This window comes from Bufo gargarizans, chromosome 3, assembly GCF_014858855.1.
Source record: "Bufo gargarizans isolate SCDJY-AF-19 chromosome 3, ASM1485885v1, whole genome shotgun sequence".
Taxonomy (NCBI): Eukaryota; Metazoa; Chordata; class Amphibia; order Anura; family Bufonidae; genus Bufo; species Bufo gargarizans.
Genome location: NC_058082.1, coordinates 471,284,684 through 471,301,467, shown reverse-complemented (window position 1 = coordinate 471,301,467; position 16,784 = coordinate 471,284,684). Strand labels below are relative to the sequence as shown.

General features: G+C 44.7%; 2 protein-coding genes across 2 annotated transcripts in view; one reads left to right on the top strand and one right to left on the bottom strand.

Moving 5' to 3' along the window:
* Positions 1–15,819, top strand: part of FANCB (FA complementation group B) — a 30,737-nt gene extending 14,918 nt beyond the window's left edge. Inside the window, exons 5-9 of the mRNA XM_044283707.1 lie at positions 1,576–1,704; positions 3,195–3,358; positions 5,970–6,409; positions 9,756–9,999; positions 15,385–15,819. Coding sequence (XP_044139642.1) covers positions 1,576–1,704; positions 3,195–3,358; positions 5,970–6,409; positions 9,756–9,999; positions 15,385–15,802 — 1,395 coding nt within the window. The 3' untranslated portion in view covers positions 15,803–15,819. The remainder of the gene's footprint in view (positions 1–1,575; positions 1,705–3,194; positions 3,359–5,969; positions 6,410–9,755; positions 10,000–15,384) is intronic.
* The window catches only part of MOSPD2 (motile sperm domain containing 2), a 164,301-nt gene that overhangs the window by 127,409 nt on the left and 20,108 nt on the right, over positions 1–16,784 (bottom strand). The gene's annotated exons all lie outside the window — the stretch shown is intronic.

The following is a 16,784-nucleotide window of genomic DNA, read 5'->3' as shown; positions in this document are numbered from 1 at the left end:
GATATACTTTACAGCAGCCAGCATTGGCCATAGACCCTATAGACTGGAGTGAACATATTATTCTGTGGAAGAGCTGTGATGTGTGCAGAAATCAGGGGGAGTAGTTTAGGCTACTTTCACACTAGCGTTCGGGCGGATCCGTTCTGATCGGATCCGCTCATATTAATGCAGACGGTGGCTCCGTTCAGAACGGATCTGTCTGCATTAAAATGGCAAAAAAAAGCTAAGTGTGAAAATAGCCTCGGACGGATCCGTCCAGACTTTCAATGTAAAGTCAATGGGGGACGGATCCGTTTGAAGATTGAGCCATATGGTGACATCTTCAAACGGATCCGTCCCCATTGACTTACATTGTAAGTCTGGACGGATCCGTACGCCTCCGCACGGCCAGGCGGACACCCGAACGCTGCAAGCAGCGTTCAGCTGTCCGCCTGTCCGTGCGGAGGCGAGCGGAGCGGAGGCTGAACGCCGCCAGACTGATGCAGTCTGAGCGGATCCGCTCCATTCAGACTGCATCAGGGCTGGACGGCTGCGTTCGGGTCCGCTCGTGAGCCCCTTCAAACGGAGCTCACGAGCGGACACCCGAACGCTAGTGTGAAAGCAGCCTAAGCTGTGATATCATCTATTGTGAATGGTGCCTATTATTAGGCTTATTGGCTACTGCGAAAACTGCTGCAAAAACTGTTTTGTAATATAGATGTTGATATGGAATATTAAAAATAGCATCACCAAAAATTATATAAAAATATGTTTAATTTAAAAACATGATTTAAAGGGAACCTGTCACTTTTAACGTGGTGTTAGAGCTGCAGGCAGCATGTTATAGAGCAGGAGGAGCTGTGCAGATTGGTGTGTAATTTGAAAGGAAAAGATTTATTCATTTATATTCCTGCTTGTTCTGAGCTTTGAAGTCCTGGAGGCGGTCCTATCAGTGATTGCCCGCCTTTCTTTTACGACTGTGTATACAGAGAGAGCTGTCAATCACTGATAGGACCGCCTCCAGGATTTTAACGCCCAGAATAAACAGGAATATAAATGGATAAATCTTTTCCTTCAAAACTATAAATCAATCTTCTCAGCTCTTCCTGCTCTGTAAACGGCCCTTTTATACAGGCCGACAATTGAACAGATCATCGCTAACGAGCGTTACTGGTAACGTTCGTTAGCCATTATCTGGCAGTGTAAATGCACCGCCAATGAACGAGCAAAACGAGCAGCACAAAAGATCATCATTTCCCAGTGGCAGATGGTGCTGTGTAAACAAAATCTGCAGCCTGGAAACAACAGGACAGTATGGGGAAGAGCGATGGCATTAGCGATCACTCCTCCCCGTACTCTGGAGGAGATTGCTGCATGTAAATGCACCAGTCTCCTCCGCTAGCGATCAGCAGATTGTCGGGAAGGAAAGCTTCCTTCCCAACAATCTGCTAGATTGTCGTCCTCTGTAAAGGGACCATAACATACTGCCTGAAGATTAATTAGCAGTATCACGGTCATGGTATTATTGTGAGATCAAACATGTAGGTGTTGTCCCAACCTTATCGGTGAGTTCATCGCTTATTCTGTTATTTACAGGCAAATTTACTTTCACTTGAAGAACTGCAGCGCCACATGCAGGTCCAAGATCGAGTGATTGAATCATCATGCAATGCGCTAATGGACATGTCTCTGGGCAGGGAGGCGTCTGTTCGCTCTGCTGAAAAGGTACTAGGACACTTTAGGATTTTTGGGTGGTGTGAGGCATGTAAATTTGTGGTCTAATTATTTACTTCCTTTCGTACCCACATTGTCTCTTTATCCTACACCCTTGCATCTTGCACTGTGCTCGGAGATAGGCGTAATACACTTCCCTCAGTCAAATACTTATCCAACAGCAGATTCCTATTTGCCCCAATATTCTTCATGTCTGGGATCATCACCATTTACATACAATATGCAGTCAAAGTTGACGTGCTCTATATTCTTTGGCGGAGCCACGAACAGAACAACGGATGCAGACAGCACACAGTGAGCTGTCCACATCTTTTGCGGTCCCATTGAAATGAATGGGTCCGGACCCGTTTCACTAAATTGCAGCATGGGTGCGGACCTGTTCATACGTTCGTGTGAAATCGGCTGACCTGTTACATGTGCATTTGGCAGCTGAAGACATCTGTGTTGATCCCATGTTCATATGTGTCCACATTGCTGAGAAACATTTTAAAGGGAACCTGTCACCGGGATTTCATGTATAGAGCTGAGGACATGGGTTGCTAGATGTCCGCTAGCACATCCGCAATACCCAGTCCCCATAGCTCTGTGTGCTTTTATTGTGAAAGAAAAACCGATTTGATCCATATGCAAATTACACCGAGATGTGTCCTGTACGTGAGATGAGTCCAGCGTGAAGGAGCCCAGCACTGCCCCGCAGCCTCAGATTCTCCTCCTTGCTCCCCGACGTCAGACAGCCAGAACGCCGTAATCTCGCGATGCACGAGCTAGCGCATGCGCTGTTCCTTCCCTGAGGCTGATGCCAGCACAGGGAAGGAACACTATGAGGACACTGCGCATGCGCTAGCTCGCACATCACGAGATTATGGCGCTCTGGCTGTCTGACGTCGGGGAGCAAGGAGGAGAATCTGAGGCTGCGGGGCAGTGCTGGGCTCCTTCACTCTCGACTCGTCTCCCGTACAGGACACATCTCGGGGTAATTTGCATATGAATCAAATCCTTTTTTTTTCCACAATAAAAGCACACAGAGCTTTGGGGACTGGGTATTGCGGATGTGCTAGCGACCATCTAGCAACCCATGTCTTCAGCTCTGTACATCAAATCTCGGTGACAGGTTCCCTTTAAGTTTGAATATATGCAAATGATCCTCTGGGAGCAAAGGGGGTGGGGGGGTGGGGTTACCATTACACCTAGAGGCTCTGCTCTCTCTGCAACTGCTGTGCCCTCTGCACTTTGATTGACAGGACCAGTCAGGTTTAAATGCAACACCCTCATTGCTCCTAGAGGCTCATTTAAATATAATAAAACATAATTTTTCTCAGCAATGCGGGCAAACCTGCTTTATCTTTTTATTTTACATTCTTTTGAGCAAGACAACGATGGTTTATGTCCACTTTAATGGCAGTAGGAAAACCTTCAGCTCTTAATGTGCCTTTTACAGGTAAATCCTGAATATTAGTAACATTCTGTCTCTTTTATTAAAGGAAGGCCTGGTGTCTCTATGGGACGATGTAGAGAATTGCCATTTTCCTCCTGCTACAAATGATCCTCCACCTGTCGACTCTGAACAACTTGTTGAGACAATATGGCAGCGTGTAGTTGATGATTTACTAGTGGTTGGTGTGAAGCTGAAACCTTCAGTTCCAGAGTAAGTAAAAATGTCATCTTCTTTAATACACAGACCTTGTTTCATTCAAGGAACTGATGCATATAAAAGTGACACAAGATCATACGTGATAATGTACCCAACACTTAGGTTTAGGACTCTGTTCACACTTCCATTTTCCCTTTTCATTTGGGTTTAGCTGCTTATTAAAAGCAAAAATAGTGTCGTCTGAAGTATTACTTTTGCCATCAAAAATACTGCAGCTCCTGACAGATCCCATTTGTCGGGATCCCTTTGAAAATTGTTCCTTTGTGGCTTTTAGGGTGATCAGAGCCTTAAAGGTGTTCTGCACCTTTGGGGGTTGGTTTTGGCAAACCTGGTGCTTGGGCACACCTGCAAAGGGAAGCATACTTACCTGCCTCCTGCAGCAGACTCCCTGCTCCTTTTCTCCCTGTCCTCCCAGGATGTACGCTTCCGTTTTGACGCTGCTGCAGCCAATCGCTGGCCACAGCAGTGACCTGATCCCCTTGCATCACGTGACTATTTGACATGACACTAGAGTAGCAGGTGACTGCAGTGGCCAGCAATTGGCGGCAACGGCGTCAAAACGGAAGTTTACATCCTGGGAGTGCAGTGGAGCAGCTGGGCAGAGAAGGAGCAGGGAGCCAGCGCCAGGAAGCGGGTAAGTATGGTGTATGCTTTCCTTCGCAGGTCTTCCCAAGAAAGGGGGGTTTACCAAAAGCCCCTCTAAGGTTCACAACCCCTTTAAAGGGGTTCTCCGGGAATTAAGAAAATGAAAATACTTAAATACTACTTCATTATAAATTTCTTCCCAAATACCTTTCATTAGTTCTAACGGCTCGTTTTGTCTGGGGAGCGATCATTAGGAAAAATAAAATGGCCGCTGTCCTATTAGTACACACAAAACCTGTCCTAATCGCACAGGAGGACAAGTTACTTTACAACCCTGAGCTAAAGAGCTGCCTCATCCTCCTCTCCTCTCTGCTTGTCAGGGATTATGATCCTGAATACAGATAAGATATTTAGCTGAATCTCTGTAGGAATAGAGTTCATGAGCAGATGTGGATAATGAGCAGCAGCACTTGTCTGCAGTCTCCAATACCACAGCCTGTCCTGTCCGTCCTCTCTGTACTTCATGTCTCCTCATGAGCTCCATTCCTACAGAGATTCAGCTGAAGATCTTCTCATCTGTATTCAGGATCATAATCCCTGACAAGTTGGAGAAGAGGAGGGTGATGCAGCTCTTCAGTATTGTGAAGTAACTTGTCCTCCTGTGTGATTAGGACAGGCTTTGTGCGCACTAATAGGACAGTGACCATTCTGTTTTTCCTAATCATTGCTCCCCAGACAAAACGAGCCATTATAACTAATGAAAGGTGTTTGGGAATATATTTATAGTAAAGTAATATTTACGTATTTTCATTTTCTTAATTCCCAGAGAACCCCTTTAAGGTTATCTGAGACCTAGAAAACATGTCCAGGGGCCAGCCATACTGTGGCATCCCTGTTCCAGCTCTGCAGCTCAAATCTCCCCTGGACATGAATTGTGGCACAGTCTACACGCACGTCATCGCTGCTGGCCAGTGAAATCTAGAGCAGCCTTATGTGATGGAAGAATGAGATGTCATGCTGTTCCTGCATTCTGTTCCTATCAGCGATTGTCTTGGATAAAGTTATTGTATTTAAACGTCACATTATTTGAAGGTCCCCTTGCAATGCTAAAGTGATCTGACTTGAGAATGAAATGTTTATCTAAATGCAATATACCGAAATCTGGTAATAGTCCATTAATCCCACGTCCTTGCATTCTAGTTGAAATGCCTGACAAGACCTGCCAAAGTTGTTTTTTGTTCATTCGACTTTGGATTGTTTTCTGTATCAAAAAATACCAGATTAAGGCTACTTTCACACTTGCGGCAGAGAGATCCGGCAAGCAGTTCCGTCGCCGGAACTGCCTGCCGCATCAGGCAAAATGTATGCTAACTGATGGCATTAGTAAGACTGATCAGGATCCTGATCAGTCTTAAAAATGCCTGATCAGTTGAAAAAATGCATTGAAATGCCGGATCCGTCTTTCCGGTTTCATCCGGCAAAACTGATCCGGCATTTATTTTCTTCACCTTTTTTTCAGTCTGCGCATGCGCGTAACGGAACGATGGATCCGGCATTCCGGTATTTCCCTATGGGAAAAAATGCCGGATCCGGCGTTCAGGCAAGTCTTCAGTTTTTTTTTTGGCCGGAGATAAAACCGTAGCATGCTGCGGTTTTCTCTTTTGCCTGATCAGTCAAAATGACTGAACTGAAGACATCCTGATGCAAACTGAACGGATTGCTCTCCATTCAGAATGCATGGGGATAAAACTGATCAGTTCTTTTCCAGTATAGAGCCCCTGTGACGGAACTCTATGCCGGAAAAGAAAAACGCAAGTGTGAAAGTACCCTAAGGGGATTTACAGAAATCGGAAGTGCATTGCACACCGTTGTCACCGATATCCCTGTCATTCCTAATGGCTGATATTATTTGCCTCCCATCTCGGCTTTTTGCTTCTACCCTGCAGTCCGCCGCTCACGTTTCATATTCATGTTGAGAGATGCCTGCGTGTTTACAGCCATTCTCTGCTGTTTTTCACAGAACGCTGCGTGACATTGGCTTATCCCTTATAATGGATGAGAAAGGAGCTTCACCCTCCCCAGTTACCAAGTGTCAGACTAATGTGCTAAAATTGGCCATCGGTTCTTCCCAAGATTCAAGTTCCACCTGCCACGCAGCGAAGAGACAAAGGCTCGACTACCCCGGCAAGGACAATTGTTCAGGGAATCGCTCGCAGAGACCCTGCCCTTCGTCCTATCAAAATGATTTGGAGCACACAGTTACTGCTGTCACCGAGCTGTCTTCGATGTTGGCATTTAATAACACCGCATGTGCGTTACTGCTGCACGCCAGGAGGAAAACTCAAGCTGACTGTTTACTTAGAAGTGAGAAGCTGATTGTACCATGTGGGAGCATTTCCTTGAGCCTTGAAGATGTTTTAAAAGGAAAACATACAATAAATGTATTTGAACACTGTCAAGGTAAATTTATGAGATTTAAGGGAAAACATCTCTAAATTATTCAGCAGGGCTAAGGCACAAAGGCTTCCTGCTTTTATTATTCACAAGTTTCAGCTACAACTCTTGGAAAGTTTTTCCTTGAATTTGAAATGGTCAAAATTTTAATGGAATTTGGTAAAAATATAAGCGGCATGTGGGCTCAGTGCTTGGCAGATATAGTAACACCTGCGTGAAGTTGGTACAGTATGTCCTCCCTTACATAGTGGTCTGGGTAAACCGGCTTCCTTCCCCACTTATATGGAAATGGTTGTGGAGGAAGAAAAATAAAGGTGGATTTACACGATAATTGGGCAGTTTATCGGCAATGAACGTTCCTGCAAACGTTCTGCCCGTGTAAAGGTGCCATCGATCACCCGATGAATGAGCGAGATGCTAGTTCATCAGGTGATCCTGTTGTTCGTGCAGGCACCTAATGTATCGTTTCTGGGCAGCAGATTGTACTGTCTAAACAGTGATCTGCCATCCAGAAACTGATCCCTCGTTCTCCTACTGTGGAGGTGATCTCATACTGTGGAGGTGCAGCGACTGAACAAACAGCCGACTGTCGGGAAGGAACATTTCCTTTCCAACAATCTGCTGCTCCTTGGCGCGTGTAAATGCTAAACGCCCCTTTAGATTGGTAACTGCCAATAATGAGGATTATGGGATCAGTCATGTTTATCCTATTGAGATAAGGAACATGGGAGGATCTGCTGCCACCTCATTTTGGATATACAATGGAATGAGACGTGAAAAATGTACTGGTCTTACTGAGCCAGTAGTTGTCGACAGAACAATTGTTCAGCCAGCAGTTATCCCTCATACACATACACGTTCGGTTCGGCCAAGTGTGCGTGTATTTTTTATGAGAAAGCCGCTGCGAGACACTTCTGGTGGCAACTTCGCACCTGGGAGAACAAAAGGATTGGGTAAAAATATTCATTATGCCTAATCCTCCCCAACTGTGAGGGGAGAGTCGGAATTTCCCATGCACATTAAAGTGTCAGCTAGACCTGCTATTCTCAGCGGCTCTGGCCAACCATACACTAATGTGTAGGGGGCCTTAATTCATTAGTGTCTGATATCGGATCAGGATTTGCCTCTTATATCTGTCACAGGTGGGTGATATTTCCTACACTGTGACGGATATAGCCAACCTAATGATTTTGTGATTACACGGGGGATGCTATAGCTCCCTATGGAGAGCCCCTAGATGGCTCCTGTCACTCCACCCTTGCAATCAGCAGCAGGTGTACAGGTACACAGAATATGGCAGCATATTGTATTTAGAAAAAATATTGACCAGTGATATCCCTCCATGGGACTTTAAACAAAAAAAATAATAGTAAAGTTCTATGAAAAAAAAAACATAAAAAAAAGACACCTTTTTAAAAATAAAATATATTACATAACAAAACCCAGACATACTGATATCCCCATGATGCTAATAAAACATACTAAATATGTGTATAGTTTAGGTAATCCACAAACGAGGTAGGAAAAACGTAAAGGTTAGAATTGTGGGTGTTTTTTCTATTTGTACCCCCAAAAACAGTTTCTCCAGAAAACCAGACCTTATACACAAGCATTAGTGCAGAAATTAAAGAGTTTATATACCTTTTTCTTACTGATAATCTATGATTTGGATCAGCATCTGATCGGTGGGCGTCCAACACCCAGGACCCCTGCCGATCAGGTATTTGAGAAGGCAGTGGTTCTCGCAGTAGCCAGGCCAATGACATCACAACTACAGTGGGGCTGAGATGTTGCCAGGCCACGTGAGGCCTCTTTCACACGGGCGTCGCGTGTGAGGGCCGGATAGGATGCGGGTGCGTTGTGGGAAAATGAGCGATTTTTCGTGCAAGTGCATAGCGTTTTAATGCGTTTTGCACGCACGTGAGAAAAATCTGCATGTTTGGTACCCAGACCCGAACCCGGACTTCTTTACAGAAGTTCGGGTTTGGGTTAGGTGTTGTGTAGATTTAATTATTTTCCCTTATAACATGGTTATAAGGGAAAATAATTGCATTCTTAATACAGAATGCTTAGTAAAATGGGGATGGAGGGGTTAAAAAAAATAAATAAATCATTAAACTCGCCTCATCCACTTGTTCGCGCAGCCTGGCTTGTCTTCTTTCTTCTTCTTTGATGACCTGGGAGGAAAAGGACCTTTGGTGACGTCACTGCGCTCATCACAAGGTCCATGGTGATGGACCATGTGATGAGCCCAGTGACGTCACCAAAGGTCCTTTTCCTCCCAGGTCATCAAAGAAGAAGAAAGAAGACAAGCCAGGCTGCGCGAACAAGTGGACGAGGTAAGTTTAATTATTATTTTTTTATTTTGTAACCTCTCTAGTTCTAATTTACTTAGCATTCTGCATTAAGAACGCTATTATTTTCCCTTATAACCATGCTATAAGTGAAAATAATAAAGATCGGGTCCTCGTCCCGATAGTCTCCTAGCAACCATGATTGAAAATCGCACCGCACTTGCTTGCGATTTTCACGCTGCCCCATTTACTTCTATGGGGCCTGCGTTGCGTGAAAAACACACAATATAGAGCATGCTGCGATTTAACCCACGCGGAAAACTCGCTTGTGTGAAAGGGACCTTAGTTGTTACGTTACTGGCCTGGGGGAAGCAGCGAGAAAGCTGCGGCACTACTGCAAGCATCACTGCCTTCTCAAACAGCTGATCGGCGGGGGTCCTAGGTGTCGAACCCCCACCAATGATCGATCTATCCAAAAGATAGATCATTGTAAGAAAAAGTTGTAGAACCCCTTTAAATGTTTTTCCAGAAACCAGACATGGAAAAATTTAAAATAGATCTCGTCATTGAGACCAATAAAGGCTGGGTCCTTAAGTGGTTAAAGGGGTTTTCCCATTAATAACAACTATCATCTGTCCATGAGGTGAGTGATAAATGTAAGATCTTTGGTGGCCTCCACAATTCCCTGTGTGAATGGAGCTTCATTGCGCTTGTGTGACTAGCGCTGCATTCAATACTATGGGACTGATGGAGACGTGTGCACTACCACTCCATGAGACTCTGGGACCCTAACTCTCGTGATTGGTGGGGGGCCCCCTCAGCCCAACCCTTTGGATAGCTGATGAATGTTGTTACTGGGATCACCCCTATAAGGATCTGTACAACTTCATATACAGCCTCATTAAAACATATTGAATATTTCCGCTGCCCTTTTACAAGATTTTGTTCCTCTCACAAAATCACTGCTCCCCCTGCCTGGATGACTAATAAAAAAGTAAGAATAACTACAAAGAATATTTTAAAGCCTTGTTCTTTTTTTTCTTGTTTTCGGATAATAGGATCTTGGAGTCTGGAAGATATTTTCGCAGTCCTGTCAGCATTTCAGAAATGTTCCCTCCATCTCTTATCACAAGATTTCACATTAACATCAGTAACGGAATGGATGAGGACACATATGCTTGGAGAGCCCCTGAAGCTCATACCTGAAATTTTGGTGTGTAAGAAAGATGGATCCATTTATGGGACTCTCCTAACTTGGGATCCCAAGACACCGTGTGAGGGAAATCTCACTGTGTTTTACAGGTAAACTTAGAACAAAAGTAATGTTCCACGTCTAGGTTCCACATTTATGTTGTCTGTCCGGAAAGAACACCCCACTCGTACTTCTTCTTTGGCACCAGACATGAATTATATATCCCATAATATAATAGTATAGTCCACAAACCTCTGCTTCAGGAGATGTAGGACAGTCTATCTATCATTTTAAACCAACATTTATTTTCCTGCCAGAGCGTTTTACAGCGCGTTCCTACGCGCTGTAAAACGCTCAACAAGGAAAAACCAATGCCTCCCTATCGGCATGGTTCTCACCTGGGCGTTTTACAGCGCGTACGATCGCGCTGTAAAACGCCCGACGCCCCAAGAAGTACATGAGCTTCTTTGGGGCGTCTTGTCGCGCGTTCCCGTACATAGACTTCAGCGGGAACGCGCGACAATGGGCGTTCGCTTGTCTCTGTATGCGTGATTGCAAACGCCCGTACAATCGCGCATACAGAGCGTAAAACCAGCGTAAGGACCAGGCCATTTTTAGCAAATCTGACCAGTGTCACTTTAAGTGCTGATAACTTTAAAACGCTTTGACTTATCCAGGCCATTCTGAGATTGTATTTTCGTCACATATTGTACTTCATGACACTAGTAAAATGAAGTAAAAAAAATCATTTTTATTTATAAAAAAATACCAAATTTACCCAAAATTTTGAAAAATTACCAAATTTGCTAATTTTAATTTCTCTACTTCTATAATACATAGTAATACCTCCAAAAATAGTTATTACTTTACATTCCCCATATGTCTACTTCATGTTTGGATAATTTTGGAAATTACATTTTAGTTTTTGGGGATGTTACAAGGCTTAAAAGTTTAGAAGCAAATCTTGAAATTTTTCAGAAATTTTCAAAAACCCACTTTTTAGACCCACTTTCAGGTCTGAAGTCACTTTGTGAGGCTTACGTAATAGAAACCACCCAAAATGACCCCATTCTAGAAATTACACCCCTCAAGGTATTCAAAACTGATTTTACAAACGTTAACCCTTTAGGTGTTCCACAAGAGTAAATGGCAAATGGAGATAAAATTTCAGAATTTAGATTTCTTGGCAAATTTTTCATTTTTTTCCATTAACAAAGCAAGGATTAACAGCCAAACAAAATGCTATATTCCCCCGATTCTGTAGTTTGCAGAAACACCCCATATGTGGCCGTAAACTACTGTACGGACACACGGTATGGCGTAGAGGGAAAGGTGCGTCGTGTGGTTTTTTGGAAAGCAGATTTTGCTGGACTGGTTTATTTACACCATGTCCCATTTAAAGCCCCCCTAATGCACCCCTAGAGTAGAAACTCCATAAAAGTGACCCCATTTTGGAAACTATGGGATAAGGTGTCAGTTTTGTTGGGACTATTTTTAGGGTACATATAATTTTTGGTTTATCTATATTACATTTTTGTGAGGCAAGGTTACCAAAAATAGAAATTCTGAAATTTCATCTCCATTTGCCATAAACTGTTGAGGAACACCTAAAGGGTTAATAAAGTTTGCAAAATCAGTTTTGAATACCTTGAGGGGTGTAGTTTCTTAGATGAGGTCGCTTTTATGGATTTTCTACTCTAGGGGTGCATCAGGGGGGCTTCAAATGGGACATGGTGCCAAAAATAAAAAAGCCATCAAAATCTGCCTTCCAGAAACCATACGGTGTTCCTTTCCTTCTGCGCCCTGCCGTTTGGTCATACAGCAGTTTATGACCACATATGGAACATTTGCCCCAAAATTGCTGTTTTGGCACAGTTTTTATTCATTTTTTGACCGTGTTCATCTGAGGGGTTAGGTCATGGGGTATTTTTATAGAGCAGATTCTTACGGACGTGGCGATACCTAATGTGTCTACTTTTTTTTTATTTATGTTTTACACTATATTATCTTTTTATAAACAAAAAAAAACCATTTAGTGTCTCCATAGTGTAAGAGTAATTTTTTGTGTGTTTTTAGCCGATTATCTTATGTAGGGGCTCATTTTTTTGTGGTATGAGAGCACGGTTTTATTGGATCTTTTTTGGGGGCATATGACTCTTTGATCGCTTGCTATTACAATTTTTGTGATGTAAGGTGACAAAAAAATAATATTAAATTTTTTGGACCGCGTTCATCTGAAGGGTTAGGTCATGGGATATTTTTTTATAGAGCAGATTCTTACGGACGCGTCGATACCTAATATGTCTACTTTTATTTATTTTAGTTTTACTAAATAATTTTGAGAATTATTATTTTTTTGTGTCAAGTCTGAGAACCATAGTTTTTTATCTGATTGTCAGTGGCTAAATTGGGATATAAATTTAGTACTCCATAGAAGTGTGGTACTCCCTGAAGCAACCGTCAATGCAGAGGCCCTGATGATCGGGACGTAGTGGTGTCCTTCCGTATCCCCCTCCTGTGACACACTCTGCACTTTTTTGGGGTCTGTCCCCTCTTCCCAGTATGGGGGACCACACCTGGAAAGTGTTGGCCAGGGACCATTCGGGCACCTCCAGTTCCCGAGGTACTCTGGCCTGCTACTCTGAAAAGATCAGGGCCTTGAAGACTGCCTCATAGAACTGGAGGAATGTCCCTGTGCTGCCAGCGGTTCGGGATAGTGCAAAAGATTTGTCCAAGGCAACCTGCACCAAGTAGACCGCAACTTTTTTGTACCATGCCCGGGTGTTGCGCATATACCGTATACCGATTATAGTCGACGATACAATCGGGCTTGAGGACCGTTGCCACAGTACCTCGCACAGGGACAGGGGTGATGCCATTACCATGAATTATGAACAGTACAAGGACATCCATCTTGTCCTTATATCTGACCAGCAACAGGTTTCCACTGGTAAGGGCACGGGTCGCACCCCTGGGAATAGGTACCTGGAGGGGGTGGGTAGGGAGGCCGCATAGATTTTTCCGCACGGTCCCACAAGCGGACATGGATCTGACGGCCAGGGACTGGAACAAGGGGCTACTAGTATAAAAGTTATTCACGTACAGGTGGTAACCCTTATCTAGCATTGGGTGCATAAGGTCCCACACAAGTTTCCCGCTAACGCCCAGAGTGGGGGGACTTTCTGGGGGTTGAATACGGGAATCTCGTAGACACGAAACTTGTAAGTGTACCCTGAGGTAGTCTCACAAAGTTTGTACAGCTTCACACCATACCTCGCCCGCTTTGAGGGAACATACTGGCGGAAAATGAGTCTCCCCTTGAAAGCAATGAGAGACTCGTCAACTGCGACCTCCCTTCCAGGTACACAGGCCTGTACACATTTGGCCCCAAAGTGATCGGTTATAGGAAGGATCACCTTGTGGGGGACATGCTGCATTATCTGCATAATGCAGGCATTTCCAGAATGGCCTCAAACCAGGAGCGTGTCATGGCCGTACTGTAAAGTGGGGTCTGGTAGAGGACGTCCCCACTCCAGTAATGCCTGACACTAGGTTTCTTGACTAGGCCCATGTGCAGCACAAGGCCCCAAAACGTCCTCATCTCGGCTGCACTGACCGGAGTCCAGCCACCGGGCCTAGCCAAAAAGGAGCCTGGGTTTTGAGCAACGAACTGTTGGGCGTACAGGTTCGTCTGCTCCACCATCAGATTTACAAAGTGGTCACTGAAAAAAAAAAGACTAAAGTAGTCGTATTCAGTGAAGCCCACTGTGGAAATCTGGGATACACCAGACAGGTTCACCGGCAGGGGGCTCAGGTGGACTTAACTGGTGGGCCGGAAAACTAGTACGAGCCCCAGAGCTGCTTGTACTAGTGTGGGCTACAGGGTCCCTAGCATGGCGGTCGCCTGGCGGAGTCTTCGCCGCCTTGGGGGCTCATAATCATCGCTAGATGATAAGGCGGACGCGGATGACAAAAGGAAAGTGGAGCTCTCGGACTCGGAGGCAAGCTGGGCGTATGCCTCCTCATCCGGCGGGCCATAGAGGAGTGTGTGTGTGCGTGCGTGTTAAACTTTATTTGGTGTGCGTGTGTGTGGGGGCACGGGTGTTCACGAACTTACCCTTAGGCCTCATGCACACGACCGTTGTGGGCATCCGTGGCCGTTGTGCCGTTTTTCGTTTTATTTTCGCTGACCCATTGACTTTTTGCAGCCGCATCCGTGATCCGTGTTTCCTGTCCGTCAAAAAAAATATGACCTGCCCTATTTTTTTGACTGAGAACGGTTCACAGACCCATTCAAGTCAATGGGTCCGTGAAAAAACATGGATGCACGCAGGATTGGCATCCGCATCGGTGGTCCGTGGCCGTAGGCTACTTTCACACAGACTGATCCGCAGATCCGTCTGCATAAAAGCTTTTTCAGAGCTGAGTTTTCACTTCAATGCTATTATTTTCCCTCATAACCATGTTATGTTAAGATATAAGGGAAAATAATAAAATCTACAGAACACCGATCCCAAACCCGAACTTCTGTGAAGAAGTCCGGGTTCAGGTCTGGCACCCCTCCATGTGCCCGCCTATAAACCAGATGCTGGCACAACCGGTCCATGCATTACATGGTTACCTGTTCATTTGAATGGCTGACATCTAATGTTACGTCTTCCCTACAGAGATTGCGGACTTCCGCAGCTTCTTTCTGTGTAAAAAAATAAATACATTTTTGTTGTCAGTCCATGTTTTTGTGAGAGTGAGTGCCCAAGTGACCACGTATGTGCTGGCTTCTAATGCTAAGATCACAATGCTTGCCATGTATGTCATCAGAAAATGACCTGTTGTTGAAGCGGTTTACGGAGAACGGAGCTCCCTCTCTCGCCCCATCTGCTCCCCGCGATACGGTTGCAGGGTGCCGATGGTTGCTATGGCTCTGGCGGACAAGAATAGAACATGTTCTATTTTTTTCGGGAGCCGCGGACCGGAAGATCGGGCCCGCGCTCTGGAAATGCGGATGCGGACAGCACACTGTGTGCTGTCCGCATCTCTTCTGGCCCCATAGAGAATGAATGGGTCCGGATTCTTTCCGCAACATTGTGAATGGACGCTTACTAAGAGCAACATAAACTAGTGACAGGTCTTAGTAAAATACTGGGTCACTTTTCAGTACCTGACCCTGCCAAAATCATGTATTTGAACACCTGCGGCACATAATAATGAGTCCTGAATATTCATGAGCTCCTGACCACGTATCCCCCCCCCCCCCCTCCCACACACCATGCGTTAAGGCCGGCAGACAAACTCCACTTGGGCAAAACAGTTTGCATAAGTAGCGTTGTGTCCTTATGTGGTCAATCTGCCCCATTGTCTTCTGTTCAACCAGACTGAAAGAAGTGGAGACATTTTAATGTGCATGTGTCAACAAGTCGAATAGTTTTTTGTAGAGGGTCTTTCCTATTGAATTAATTTAAATTTTTTTTTTTTGTTCTTTTTTTTTTTTTTTGCAGAAACGATTCGGTTCTTCTCCAGTGTCTCCACAGCCTGAAATGCCTTCTCCCGCCAACCTGTGTGGTAAATGTGATGAGACAGGGTGACCGGAATAGTATGGCCATGAACCTGGCGCAGTCGCTGGAAGAAGAGCTGTTCGCCTTAAGAGACTTGGCATCAACGGCAGCAAGTGAAGTCGAAATGGATTTGACCCTGAACTGCGAGGCAGGGAAAAAAGTCACCAGTGCGACTGACTGCACGTCAGATACAAGGGAACAGGTAAAAAAGTATAGAGCGGATCTGAGAGCGGAGCAGGCGCAGATCAGGCTGGGCACACACTTATCTACCAGCGGTGACACATATAGGCGCCACGTGCACAGTGTAGCACAGATACAAATGACATCTGATGCGTTTGTGTGTAAAGTAGCTAATAAATGACCAGGGTTCATGTGTGAGGCTTTTTTATTACATTGATACATATAATTATTTCCTGGCACTGTACATACTTTGGCGGCTACGCTTATAAAATGTAATAGTCACATAAAGTTGTCTTTTATTGTTTTAATGCTCACATTAAAGGGGGGGGGTTCTGTTTTTGTTGTTGTTTTTTTACTTTGATATTGATGGCCTATCTTTAGGAAAGGCTATCACTATCATATTGGTGGGGGGTCTAACTGGCTTCAGTCCCCACAGAGAAGCTGGTTAAAGGGGCCCTAGTGCTCCAGCAAGCACCACGTCCCCGCAGTGGCTGTGTCTGGTACTGCAGCTCCATTCTTTTAAAAGGGAAAGGGCTACTGAACCAGGTTTATAGCGCCGTGCTTGGTGAGCTATGAAGGGGATAAGCGCTCACCAGACCACCCACCAATGTAATGATACGCCATGAAGGTCGAGTTCACATAAAACACGGGGACTACACTAGACCATTCTTCAGATGAAAAAGGAAAACTGTTTGTTATTGTAATTTACTCTTTAGTTCGTTTTTAGGTTATGCAGTCTCACCGGAAGGCTGCTGTTATGTTGTGGCCACATGTGGCAGGTTTTCCATAATAGAATTTCATGACAAACTCTGCATATGCTACACGTGGATTTGTCATGTATTTAGCTGTGGATTTCATCATGTGCTTTGCAAAGAGTGAAACCCACTATAGAAATCTACAGAATAAATAATCATCACAGGCCAAATTCCCTGCAAAATGGGGATAAGATTTTGGGGAAATAGTCCACTTTGCTGCTACTTTATTACACTGCTGATTTTCCCTTCGCATCTCTGTGGCCCACAATTTAAATTATATACGCTATGTGTAAACATATTATTAATGTGTATGTACTGTATGTATATCTATTGCTCTCTCTCTCTCTCATATGGTGGTCTGTGGGTGACGCACTGTTATGGGGGGCTCTGTGGGTGACGCACTGTTAT